This window comes from Primulina tabacum, chromosome 9 (genome assembly GCF_025594145.1).
Source record: "Primulina tabacum isolate GXHZ01 chromosome 9, ASM2559414v2, whole genome shotgun sequence".
Lineage (NCBI taxonomy): Eukaryota > Viridiplantae > Streptophyta > Magnoliopsida > Lamiales > Gesneriaceae > Primulina > Primulina tabacum.
The window spans coordinates 19,125,011-19,139,276 of NC_134558.1; the positions used below are offsets into that span (position 1 = coordinate 19,125,011).

At 34.5% G+C, this 14,266-nt stretch overlaps 2 protein-coding genes across 2 annotated transcripts; one reads left to right on the forward strand and one right to left on the reverse strand.

Moving 5' to 3' along the window:
- Window positions 1-7,098: 7,098 nt before the first annotated feature.
- Window positions 7,099-8,300, reverse strand: LOC142554958 (uncharacterized). Its single transcript, XM_075665569.1, has 2 exons — window positions 7,982-8,300; window positions 7,099-7,893 (listed from the first exon to the last, which is right to left on the reverse strand). The coding sequence occupies exons 1-2, from the start codon at window positions 8,276-8,278 to the stop codon at window positions 7,261-7,263; spliced, it is 930 nt and encodes a 309-aa protein (XP_075521684.1). The 5' UTR covers window positions 8,279-8,300; the 3' UTR covers window positions 7,099-7,260.
- Window positions 8,301-8,581: 281 nt separating this feature from the next.
- Window positions 8,582-10,677, forward strand: LOC142554957 (protein ANTAGONIST OF LIKE HETEROCHROMATIN PROTEIN 1-like). Its single transcript, XM_075665568.1, has one exon. The coding sequence runs from the start codon at window positions 8,805-8,807 to the stop codon at window positions 10,164-10,166; it is 1,362 nt and encodes a 453-aa protein (XP_075521683.1). The 5' UTR covers window positions 8,582-8,804; the 3' UTR covers window positions 10,167-10,677.
- Window positions 10,678-14,266: the final 3,589 nt, after the last annotated feature.

A 14,266-nucleotide genomic window follows, 5' to 3' on the forward strand; every position in this document is an offset into this window, starting at 1 on the left:
AGTTTATGCATGTCATAAAAATATTATTTTACTTAAAAGTATTTTTTCTGTTGCATGTGATTTTATACAGTATTATTTGTTATCAAAAATATGTTGTGTTAAGTTTTTAGACTCACTAGATGTGATTGATGCAGGTGAGTTTGAAAATAATGATATGGGAGGACTTAATGGTTGACTTTGCTGGACTGAAGGTGCACATGACCCGAGGACCAGCGCTTCTATTTTTCCGCACTTACGATTATGATTTATGTCAAAGATTTTACGACTATTCATTTATGCTTTGAGTGGTTTTTGAGATGTTGATAGTATGTGCTATACTTTTCAAATATTGCTTTTAGGTTTGGTAAATATTGGAAGATTTTACGATTCAAACTATTTCCTTTGATTTTTAAATAATAGTTGATTGTTTTATTTTTAAAAAATGGGATAAAAAATATTTCATTTATTTGGCCGAGAGTATGAGAGTTTAAAGAAAAAAATAAAAAATTCTCTAGTACTTTTTAAGAAAACGAGTAGTGGACGTTTCAATTTCAGTAGGTAGCTAGGCTTGTTCGAGGGTTCTAATGGGCTTAGTTTGGGTTGGAAAAGGTTTAGTTGTATGTTATTAAGCTTTGCTCCAAGTTTGGTAAGCTTTGGTTAAGTTTCGGGTTCATACGAGTTAAAACCGGGAGGTACGTTTAAACTTTAAAAACGATTTGAGAAATTAGTCAAGGGGCACAAGCTTACGTCTAAGAAGTTATTATGAGTGTATTTTAAGATGATATGTTAAGTTTGGAATGATTTGGGTCGTCGTTTCGAGGTCAAATGATAAATATGGAAAATTAGGGTTTTAGGGGTAAAACGGTCATTTCCAGAAAAATGTTAGACGTCCTGACAGTGTCTTAAATGCTGTAATATATGTTGAAATGTTTATGGAATTTTATGAAGAAACGTTAAAGATAAAAAATATGTTGCATGCTTGGTTTAAAATAAAAATGATATATATGTGCATGAAATTTTTTTATAAGTGATGAAATTATGAAACATTGGACGAGGTGAAGTGATTGTGACTAATACGATGATATGAATGGAGATTTTGTGATAGAAAAAGCCCCAGAGGGAGCCCGAAGATCGTATTTTCATCGACATGATATGATGATATGATAGGTCAATGTTCAGTTAACGGGTGAGAGTGTCGCTAATGTCCCAACCGCCCAGTACTGTGGTTATACGTAGATGGATCCATCGACCTTCAGCTGATACGAAAGTCACAATTAACAATCCGAATTCAATAAAAGGAAAACATATATGTATATGATGAAAAGAAAAATGTTCAAGTTTATGAATGTTTATGAAAAGTTATTTTAAGTAAAAGTATTTTCACTGTTGCATGTGATTGTATACATATTACTTGTTATCATGGTTAAGGTTTGTTGAGTCAATAGATTCACTAGGTGTGATTGATGCAGGTGAGCATGATGTTGATGTTGATGTTAATGAGGGACTTGATGGTTGATCTTACTGGACTGAAGGTGGACACAACCCGAGGACCAGCAATAGTTTTTCGCATGTTTACGTTAAAGATTTTATGATTTTTATGATGCTTTTTAGAGGTTTTTGAGAGAATGTTAGAGTTAATTTATTTTGAAATTTTTCTAAGTTTAGGTTTTGTAAACGATTGACGATTTTATGTTTTCGAATTCTTTCCTTTGAATTTTCAAATATAGTTGGTTGATATATTTTTAAAAATGGTACAAAGTTAATTTAAAAATACATGTCTATATATATGTATATATTTTTGGCCGAAGTAAAAGAAGGAAAAAAAATTCTACTACTTTTTAAGAAAAACGAGTAGTAGACGTTTCAGTTGGTATCAGAGCAACGTTCCTGCAAAGGATTGTGTCACCGCCATTTCTGGAAAGCTCAGTCGTCAAGCCTCAACTCTGTAAGTTTAAATGTTTGTAATGTTATCACATGTATGTTTACATGGTTTATATGTTTAAGCTACATGATTAAACACTTTTTGAAGTTAAATGACATTTATGTTTAAGTTTTCATGATGAATGATTTTTATGATTAAACCTGCATCGTTGCATGATTTTTTAAGGTAAAAAATTATATGCTTTAGAACTTTTATGCATGTTACGATATGGAACAAGAAATTATATGATTTTCATGCATGCTGGCTTTGTTGTGGAATTGTACATGTTTAAGAATTTGGATAATGGGCTTTGGGAAAGGTTGAAAATTATTTGACCATATTGATTTTTGAGTTATAGTACTGATGTTCTACTTTTAAGTCATAAGTTAATCATGAAGATTTTGAATTCTTTTGGGACATGTAGATTTTCTAAGAAAATACTGATGATTCGGGGTTATTAATTAAGTTAATTTTTGAGAATTACATTTAAGGAATGACGATTCGAAAATGCGTCGGTCTTTAGAAGAACAAAAATGTATAATTTGGGATTATAGGTCTTGATGGAAAGGTAAGATAGGTTATGAGAATTAATTTTGAGTTTAATAAGCTTAAAATTATTGAACCTTATGTTGCGAGAAACCTATAAATTGGAATTAGGAATGTCAAGAATTTATTGGTTAAGTGTAAAATTTTCGAAATTAAGGACCAATTGGATAAGTTTCGAGGAAATTAGGAATTAATTTTGCTTTGCAATTGTTATAGAAATTTGGGGACTAATTTAACAATAAGTGCAAGTTCAATGGTTTAAAAGATATGAATTTTTGGTGAATTAGGCTTGAAGGAATATTTAGAACTTGAAATAACTTGGTTATAATGTTATAAGGAATGATAATCAACGGCATTGTAGGGTGAATCAATATTGGGCTTGAAAATCTAAGCTTTAGTGAAATGATGTTGTGGCAAAGTAAAGAAATTTAGAGTGATGACAATTTAAGGTAAAGTTGAACAATTAGTTAAGTGTAGGGATGAAAAGTTTATGTTTAAAATTTGAGAAGAAAATATTAAGTTTTGAGTATATTCGGGTTAAAAACAATTCATGGTTTAGTCATTAAGTTATTAAATCGAAAAGCTTGGGTTTACGTCTAAGAAAAATATTAGAAGTCAAATTTAAGCTTATATGATACTATGGGATTAGTTCGAGTCAATAAAGGTAATAAAAAGTCAAAATCGAGAACTTTTGAAAATCACTAAGAAACTTATGATTAAATGGATATGTGTAACAAAATTATCTAAGACTATTTGGGTTGTGTAAGATTGAATCACAAGTCTATGAGATGGGTGTTTGTATGAAAAGTTTGGGCGAAATTTAAGATTTGGAACAATTTTATATTTGAGATGCACTTGTACCTAGTTAAGCTACGTTATTTTGGTGCCGCAAGATAAATATTCGATTCAAGGATCTTAAACTAATATTATGATGGGGTCGAGATAATGTTCAACTGTTAAAGATATTACCAGGATAGAAGTCGATTAGTAAATTTTGGTGCTCTTAATCTCTTAAGTTGAACTACACAAATGCTAATATTTGATCTAAAGCCTTAGCATACCTTGAGTTAAATAAATTTAAGAAATGATGTTTTTGGGATTTTAATGTTGAAATTTAATAGGTTGATGAACGACTTGGGTATAGTATAAGGAAAGTAAGTTACGATAAGTTTGGACCTCCATTTCTAATATTGACAATTGTAAGAAAAGTCAGAATTCAAGGTTATAGTAACATAGAACTAAGTCATCATTGGTCGTTTTAAATTGCAATTCGTAAACGAGGATTTAGAAGACAAATTTAATTAGGATTGAGGAGACATAAGAACAACCTAAAACTTATTTTATCAGAGTGGCGTAGTGGAAGCGTGGATTATTGGGATACAAGAATTAAGAGTCAAATTTTTTTGATGATCGAGGATAAGCAAATTTCGGGGACGAAACTCGCTTTAAGGAGAGAAGATTGTAACGTCCCGAAAATTTGAAAAGGTTCACGTGAACCACATACATGCAAAATTATCAAATTTCTTATGTATTTTAAATAAAATGTTTTAATTGCATTTATTAAATGTGGTAGGCATGTTTACATATTTAAAATATGATTTTCAACTAGAATGCATAAATTGTGTTTTAAAGGTTATTCGAGATGCGATCGAGAAACGGAGACTAGGGGACCATATGAGGGTAAAATATTTTGTTAGATAATTATTTTAATTTTTTAATGTATGATATATTTTAAATGGTATTTTCGAAAATGACAACTTTTGAGGTGTTTTTACACGCCGAGTCGTATTTTTAAACAGTATTCAATTTTCGACGACTTTTCCAGAACTAGGCTAATATTTTCACAAACTTTCCTAAACAAAAATTTTTTTCTAATATTTACTAATGGGCTTAATGAGCATATTATACTAGATTAATGGGCCCAAGCTTGTACCTTGTGTTATATATCAAATATTAGGCCCTAAAACCCTAACCAAAAATACATACCACACGTCCTCAACCCATCTAAGGAACTATGACTCTTGTTCTCCATCAGCAGCACAAACAACGCGAAATTCTTGAAGGAAAGCCATGGAATTCGAAGGAAAAATCAGCAAGGTTGTATCCCTCGTCTCCCTGCCGACGTTCTTCGCATCTCAAGCCATTTTTTGTGCATAATAAATGCAAAGGCATGCCTTAACTTTCTTTCAAAAATCTTCACTCCATATTCTGAGTATTTAGTTATACTGGCATAAAAAACATGATGCGCGTCTTTTATTTTTGTTTTTTGACATGCTATGACCAAAAACTCATGTTTTAATGATCCAAAACTCTTGTTAATGGTGCATAAAAGGGCTGACATGCTATGGGAAATAAAAAGGGATGAATTTCAAAGGGTTTAGGAGGCTATATACGGTTGCACAAGGGCTGGACATGGAGGATATCTAGCTTGCACGAAAATAAGAGTCCTAGTGGCTAAGGGGTCTTCGGCTAGGAGTACTTGTTGGTTATGGTTTCTAGCTACTGTTAGAGCATGACTAGGAGACCTAAGAGGGCTGCATGAGGGTCCTAAGATGGCTGCACGAGGGCTGGCTCGAAGGGCAAGGAGAATCGCGTGAGAGTAGGGTGGCATGCGCATGCTTTAGTTGACGGGTTGAAGGGCTGGGGCTTCTAGGTCTTCTAGGCTCGGTCCAGTAGGGTCCATAAGGGTTCAGTCATGGTCTTAGGAGGGGCTCATAGGGGCTGGTCAAGTTGCTTGAAGGCTAGGATCGAAAATTTGCATGATATGGACTAGGGTTTTAGAAAATAGAAACACTAGAAATTTCAGTAGGTAGCTTGAAACGTCTACTACTCGTTTTTCTTTAAAATATACTAGAAATTTTTTTCTATCTATTCAGCCGAACCCACGGAAATATATATGAATATATTTTAAAATACTTTTGCACCATTTAAAAATAAACCAACAACTATTATTTGAAAATCTAAAGGAAAGTAATTTAAAACATAAATCGTCAATCGCTTACAAAACCTAAATTTAGCAATATTTCAAAATAAAACTAACTCTAACATCCTCTCAAAGACCTCTCAAAAGCATCATTATCAATAAAATCTTAAAAGTAACTTAAATCATTAGCATAAGTCATAAACGTAAGTTAATTGCGGAAAACTAGTGTTGGTCCTCGGGTTGTGTGCACCTTCAGTCCAGCTAGTTCAACCATCAAGGCCTCCATCATCTACATGCTCACCTGAATCGATCACACCTAGTGAGTATAATGATTCAACAACCCTTAACCATGACAACAAGTAATACATTGACATCCACATGCAACAGTGAAAATACTTTTACGTAAAATAGCTTTTCATTAACATGCACAGTTTAAACATTTTTCCTCTCATCATATACATTTTTATTTTCATCATATACATTTTCTTTTCATAATATACGTATAAATTTTCCTTTTATTGAATTCAGATCGATAATTTTGACTTCCGTATCAGCTAAAGTTCGATGGATCCATCTATGTATAACCACAGTACTGGGCGGCAGGACATCAGCGACACTCTCACCCGTCAAGTGAGTCTTGGCCTTACATATCATCATATCATGTTGATGGAAATACGATCTTCGGGCTCCCTCTAGGACCTTCTCTCGTAAACGGGCTCCCTCTGGGAACCTTTCCCTCACGATATCTCCAATCATATCATCATATTAGTCACAATCAATTCACCTTCTTCAACTTTTCATATTTCCATCACTTTAAAAAATTCATGCATATATAAATCATTTTTCTTTTAAACTAAGCATGCAACACGTTTTTTAGCGTTAAGGTTTCATCATAAATTTCATAAACATTTAAAATGAGCATATTATCATTATTTACAGCATTCAGGGCACTGCCAGGACGTCTAACATTTTTAGGATGTAAAATGACCGTTTTATCCCCTGAAATCATAACTTTCTCAATATATCCTTAGACCTTTAAATGACGACCCAAATCATTCCAAACTTAACATGACACCTTAAAATACACCCATAAGTATTTCTTAGACGTAAACTTAAGCCCTCGACTAATTTCCCAATTCGTTTTTTTAAACTTAGACGTACATCCCGATTTTGACTCGTATGGACTCGAAACTTAACCAAACTTGAACCAAAGCTTAGAGCATCTCCAACCCAACTCCAAAATGGAGTATTCCTTCATTATAGAGAATGGATTCTCCTCCAACCCATCTTTATTCCTCTACTCCATTTTAGAGGAAGGAATAGTAATCCTCTAAAAATGGAGGATAACTATTCAAATGGAGGATGGGTTAATTACAGAATTGCCATTATGAAAATTGCAATATAACCCTTGTAGTTTTATCAATTTTTTTGGCTAATTTTTTAATAATTTTGAATTTTTTTATTTATTTTTAATGTTAAATATTTTTTTGGCCACTTTTTTTAATTTCGAATTTTTTGAATTTTTTAATTTTAAATAATTTTTTTGTCCATTTTATATTTTATATTTCGAATTATTTAATCATAAAAAATTTATTTTAATTGTTTTATTTTCTTGCATGAATTATTTATAATTTACAATTTATAGTAGTCACGAAATAGAATTAATGAACAATGTAATGACAAAAAAATTACATAACATAATTTACTACAAACATTTATTATTGATTTAACTTAACTTGATAAACATGCAATATTTGTAGACATAATAAAGTAGACAATAAAGAAACACACACAACAATAAAGATAAACATATCACCAAAAATAAAAAAAAAACACACACACAACAATAAAGATAAACACATTCTTATTTCATTGCAACCATGAGAGAACACTAGTATGGTGGAAGGTTGGACCCGGATGGTGAAGTTCCTCCGAAGAACTGTCCAAATGGTGTAGAAGTTCCGTCGGAGCCATCCCCCGTCTCCATTCTTTTTTGCCAAATTTTTTGTTGTTCTTTGATCAAGTATGCACGGACTGATTCATCAACGCACATAGGGTTCATCCTTAGTATTTTGTTTTCTTCTTTAAAAGCCATTATCGCATTCCTTTGTTTCTCAACAGCAACGAGTTGTTGTCGATGTACCTCAGCATTCTCCATAACAGCCACCATTTTCTCAGTACATTTGGCCATGGTGGAAATGTCCTTCAAGTGTTCTTCAGTAGCTTTTCTTTTGGCTTTGGCCTTTTTTATGCCAATTGGACGCTGAGAACTCCCTCCTGATGGATTATCTTCATCCAGGTTTATAGCAAACCCAGATAGCCCTCCAGAATCGGGTGTTTGTGATTCTGTGTTGGGAGAATAGTCAGATTGGGATGAGTCGATATTCCCGCGGTTTGGTATGAAATTCGGTAAAATAGCGTTTGATGACCTAAACTTCTCTTGGTCCTTAAGCAAAGACCATACATGATCCAACCGCCAAGTCGACCCAGCTGATTGCTTAAATAAGGCTTTTGCTTGATCCAACTATAATACGGTATGAATTGTATCTTAGTCACATAAAGTAAAAAAATATAGTTTCACATAAATATGATAAAAAAAATTAATTACTCACAATGTCTTTCTCAGAAGCACCACTTGGACGACTAAGTTCCACCTGGCTAACACATGAACTAAAGTTTTGGACAATCTTGTTTATGTTGAACCAGCGACATTGGAGGGCCTTAGTAGTTCGAGGCTCTGTTGAGTTACCAGCGAGTTGTTCGTTGTATGTAGCTGCCACTCGTGACCATAACCTATCGCGTGATTGGTTTATACCAATTATTGGATTTTGGGAGACATCAAGATAAGCCATCACGAGTAGTTTGTCCTCCTCGATTGAGAAGGCAGCACCACGTTTAGATGAAGTCATTTGATTGTAAATAATTATTCAATTTGTAGAAGTAGTTTCAATGCTTCGTATGATGCTTCAATTTATAGCAAAAACATTTTAATAAAAAAATCTGGATCAACGGTCTCAATTAAAATTAAATCTGATCTAAAGGTGTGTATTGAAAGAACTTTATTTTAAATGTACAATGCATCTCTGACATATTATAGAGTTTCATTATTAGATGATAGCAACTAGACAACCCATCACATGGCTTTGCTTTGAAATGCACAACCCGTGACAGCTAGTATATAGACAAGAGTGGGCTATTGAGTTGTCTCTGATTGTGACTAGAAACCACTAGACAACCCATCACATGGCTTTTATTTGAAATGCATCTCAGTTGGCTTTATTGAAATACACAATCCGTGACAAAAAAAAATGAGTTGGCTTTTATTCCATATAATATTAAAATTAAATTAAAATATCTAACATAACTAAACTAATAAGTGTCACCACTTATTTAAAGACCAGTGACTTCTTGATAATTTACTCAACTTCCTCATAAATGAATTTTCATGAAGGAGGTCCTTCAAGTTTTTCTTTCTATGCGTCCTCGTCGTCATCTGACGACGAAGATCAACCTAGTGCCAACATACAGAATGAGTTTAATCGCATTGACGAACAACAAATGGTTTTAAGCCAACTCATAAACAGTGCTACCGTTGTCTCCAATTACTTCGAAGAAAGTGATAATTTGCACCGTCGAGGCTCGATCACTGGCCATGTTGTGATTAATCGAGACAGATTAGCTGCCGAACAACGCTTGTACAATGACTATTTTTCTGAGTCTCCAATGTGCAATGAATCAATGTTCAAGAGACGTTTTCGAATGTCTCGTCGGTTATTCTTGCGAATTATGGAATCAGTTCAACAATATGACAATTACTTCGTACAGAAAGTAGATGCGTTGGGGAGGCTCGGGTTGTCCCCATACCAGAAGATAACAGCTGTAATGCGTATCTTAGCATATGGTATGGCGACAGATTCAACGGATGAGTATATTAAAATCGGGGAATCTACTGCGATTGAAAGTTTAAAAAGATTTTGTCGGGCTGTGGTGGAGGTTTTTGGTGACTGGTATCTTCGGTCTCCAAATGCTCAGGACATTGAAAGGATTCTCCTTATTGGAAAACAACGTGGATTCCCGGGGATGCTAGGAAGCCTAGATTGTATGCATTGGAAGTGGAAAAACGGTCCAACAGGTTGGGCTGGACAATATGCTGGTCGTAGCGGAAAACCAACCATCATTTTGGAGGCCGTAGCAGATTACGAGTTGTGGATATGGCATGCATACTTTGGTTTACCAGGTTCAAACAATGACATTAATGTGTTATCAAAATCTCATCTTTTTGTTAATTTGGCCAATGGTGTAGCTCCCCCTGCTAACTATGTCATACAAGGAAAAGAATACACCATGGGATACTACCTAGCAGATGGTATATATCCAAAGTGGGCTACTCTAGTGCAAACAATCCACAATCCACAAGGTCCAAAGAAGAAATATTTTGCAGCACGACAAGAAAGTTGTAGAAAAGATGTTGAACGAGCATTTGGAGTATTGCAATCAAAGTGGGCGATAATCACTGGACCTGCACGAGTTTGGAGCAAACAAGTGCTGCATGATATCATGACAACATGCATTATAATGCATAATATGATTATTGAAGATGAAAGAGAATTGAATGTGCCAGTCACAGATTATCGCGAGGCACCCATCCCAGATGTTGAAATGGCACAGGATGAGCATGTCCGATTTCAAGAGTTTCTTGCACGCCATCGTAAAATAAAAGATAAATCGGCTCACTATGCACTCCGAGATTCTCTTATTGACCATTTGTGGGAGGAGTACAGTAATTCGGAATATTAGTATTTTTAATGGTCAATTTGTGTGTTGTTCTTTAAATCATGTGTCGTTTATGTTTGTCTTGATTTATATTTTATGTCTGTTTGATAAATGTTGTCTTTTGTTTGCAATTTGATGACAAAATAAATGTATTGTTTTAAATAAACGAGTCGAATACACATGTAGTTGTGTTATCTTTAGCGAATTAATTAAGTTTAGTTAAATAATACATTATGAAATTAATTAATTATATATATGTGTGTGTATTTGAAAATGAAATAAATTAGAGAAATGAAATATTTGGTAAGATTTAAAAGATATAGGTTGAAAATGAAATAAATTAAAAAAATAGAGTATTTCTTAATATTTAAAGAAAATGGGTTGAAAATGAAATAAATTAAAGAAATAGAGTATTTGGTAATATTTAGAGGATATGGGTTGGAGAAGGTTTTTGAAAATAGAGATCATGAATCTCTATTTTAGAGGATAGAGGATGAAAAATAGAGGATATGGGTTGAAGATGGCCTTAATAACACTTAAATGAACCATATTCAACCCAAACCAAACCAATTAAGTACCTCGATCAAGCCTAGCACGCTGCTGGAAATTTCTGCACAAACCCTAGTAAAACGTCGACTACTCGTTTTCTTAAAAAGTACTAGAATTTTTTTTTCTACTCCTAATTCGGCCGATACATATATATATATATATATATATATACATATATATTTTGACACCATTTTGAATTTAAACAACTAACTATATTTGAAACTCAAAAGAAAAATTAAAAACATGAAATCGTAAACGGTTCTGCCAAACCTAAACTATCAATATTTCAAAATATACTAACACTATCAACCTCTCAAAAACCACTCAAAATCAATCATAATAAAAGTCGTAAAATTCTTTATCATAAACTTAAAATCCTAGATCATAAACATAAGTGCGGAAAACTACTAGCGCTGGTCCTCGGGTTATGTTTACCTTCAGTCCAGTAAGATCAACCATCAAGACCTCCACTAATATCAACATCATGCTCACCTACATCGATCACACCTAGTGAGTCTAAAGACTAAGCAAACTATATTCTTTGTAACAAATAATACGTATACAATCACATGCAACAGTGAAAATACTTTTACTTAAATTACATTTTCATAATCATGCATAAATTTATACATTTTCCATATCAATATAAACATATTCATATTCATATCATCATAAACATATTCATATTCATGATATACGTATAAATATTCCTTTTTTGTTCTATTGAAATCGTTAATTGTGATTTTCGTATTGGGGCGATAGATCCATCTACATGTAACCACAGTACTGGGCGGCGGGGACATCAGCGACACTCTCACCCGTCAACCGAGCCGTGGCCTTATATATTAACATATCATCGTATTCGAATTAGTCACAATTACTTCACATCTTTCAACATTTCATATTCTCATCACTTTATAAAATCCATGCATATAAATATCATTTTGCTTTTAAACCAAGCATGCAACATATCTTTTAATGTTAGCGTTTCATCATAAAATTCCATAAATATTTAAAATAATCATATTAATATATAATACAGCATTCAGTGCATTGCTAGGGCGTCTATTATATTTAGGTGTAAAATGACCGTTTTACCCCTACAAGCATAATTTTTCGTATTTATCCTTAGATCTCGGAAAAATGTCCCAAATCATCCCAAACTTATCTTAATACCTTAAAACACTCCATTAAATATTTCTTAGGCTTAGACAAATTTCCTCGACTAATTTCCCAAATCGTTTTTAAAACTTAGACGTACATCCCGGTTTTGACTCGTATGTACTCGAAACTTAATGAATCTTTACCAAATTTGACCCAAAGCTTAATAATACCTAAATAAACCATATTCAACCCAAACAATCCACCTAACACCTTCGGAACTTCCCTACAAGCCTACTGAATTTCTATCTTTTATTTTCGAAAACCCTAGTCTAACTTGCCATGCATCCCTTCGCTCCTAGGACTAAAGCAACTCGACCAGCCCCTAGTTGACCACCCTAGGACTCTACTGAACCCCTATGGACGCTACTGGACCGAGCTTAGGAATCCTACACCCACAACCCCTCAATCTCGTCCAAACGCATGCACCTGTTTCCACCCAAACCCGTCCAAGTGCATGCACATCGACCTTGACCTTCGAGCCACCCTCATGCCACCATATTATGAACATCATGCAGCCCTCTTAGGTTCCTAGTCATGCTCTAACAGTAGCTAGAAACCATAACCAACAAGGACTCCTAGCCGAAGAATCCTTAGCCCCTAGGACTCTTATTTTTGTTCATCCTTGAAACCCTATTGTCCAACCCCTTTAACATGCATCTATGGACCCTTAAACATGTGGAAAAACATCTTTTCAAGTTCCCCTACCATGGCAGCCCCTTTGTGTATCATTAGGAGGAGTTTTAAAAGATGAAAACACTAGTTTTGTGCATGTATAGCCATAAAAACGAAAATATATAAATTGTATCATATTTTTCATACAATCAAGTATCAAACACATAATATCGTCTGAAAGATGAGTAAAAGAATATTAAGGCATGCATTTGCGTATATTATGCACGAAAAACGGCTTGCGATGCGAAGAACGTCGGCGGGGAGACAAGAGATTCAACCTTGCTGATTTTTCATTAAAATTTCATGGCTTTTCTTCTTCAAAATTACGTGTATGTGTGTGCTTGGCTGGTGGAAGAAGAGTCCTTGTGTTTGTGTGTGTGGTGTGTGTGAGTTGTCTGAGTATTTGTGAGGTTTGATGGCTTTTTATTTTAATTAAAACTCAAGTGTAGGCTTAGGCCCTATTAATCATAGTATAATAGGCCCATTACGCCCTTTAGTAAATATTTAAAATATTTTGCTTAAGAAAGTTTGTGAAAATAATTGCCGAGTTATCGAAAAGTTCATATTTTCGTCGAAAATCGAATGTTGTTTAAAAAATGACTCGACGTATAAAATCACCACAAAACACCCCATTTTCAAAAATACCATTTAAAATACACCACACATTAAACAATTAAAAATAATTATTTAATAAAATATTTTCCTAATATGGCCCCCGGTCTCCGTTCCTCGATCGCATCTCGAATAACCTTTAAAACACAGTATTATGCATTCTAGTAGAAAACCATATTTTAAATATGTAACATGCCTACCACATTTAATAAATTCAAATAAAACAATTTATTTAAAATACATAAGAAATTTGATAATTTGCATGCATGTGGTTCACGTGGACCTTCAAATTTTCGGGACGTTACACCTAGCCTCTACTTGGTTCGATCCTAAGCTAATCTCGACTCCAGCCCCTTAGCCACATGTCCAGACATTAGTTGACCCTCCTAAGACCATGACCAACTGCTAAGGAACCCGCTGGACCAAACCTAAGAGCTCTAACACAAGCAGCCCTTCAAAACCGCAACTCCCCAAGCAAGCGCGGCCCCCAAGCTCACACGATCACCTATCCCTTCTAACCTAGCATCGTGCAGCCTCCCTAGGATCCTCACACAGCCCCCTAGAGTCCCCTGGTCGTGCCCTATCAGCTGAAAAAGCCGCAAGCCCCTCTATGAAACCCTAGCCGAACCCTAACTCCATATGCTTCCCAATTTTCGTTCATCCTTGCACCCCTACTGTCCAGCCCCTTTAACATGAATATATGGACCCTTAAACATGTGGGAAAACATCCCTTCAAGTTCCGCTACCATGGAAGCCCCTTTGTGCATCATTAGGAGGAGTTTTAAAAGATGAAAACACTAGTTTTGTGCATATATAACCATAAAAACGAAAATATATAAAGTGTATCATGTTTTTCATGCAATAATGTATCAAACACATAATATGGTGTGAAAGATGAGTGAAGGAAGATTAAGGCGTGCCTTTGCGTATATTACGCACGAAAACATTTTGGCGATTCGAGGGACATCGACGGAGAGAACCTTGCTGAATTTTTCCTCGAGATTTTCATGGCTTTCCCTTCAAAATCTCGTGGGTATGTGTGTTTTGGAGGAGGGGAGAGTCCTAGTGTTTTTGTGATGGGAAGGGGCGTGTATATTATGGGGTTTGGGGTGGAGTTTTAGGCTATT

Bases quoted from the DNA above. Each gene is read 5' to 3' on its own strand.
- LOC142554958 (XM_075665569.1), bottom strand. From the start codon at position 8,278: ATGACTTCATCTAAACGTGGTGCTGCCTTCTCAATCGAGGAGGACAAA. The intron at 7,894-7,981 runs GTGAGTAATTAA...ACCGTATTATAG, and splicing joins GTGCTTCTGAGAAAGACATT to TTGGATCAAGCAAAAGCCTT.
- LOC142554957 (XM_075665568.1), top strand. From the start codon at position 8,805: ATGAATTTTCATGAAGGAGGTCCTTCAAGTTTTTCTTTCTATGCGTCC.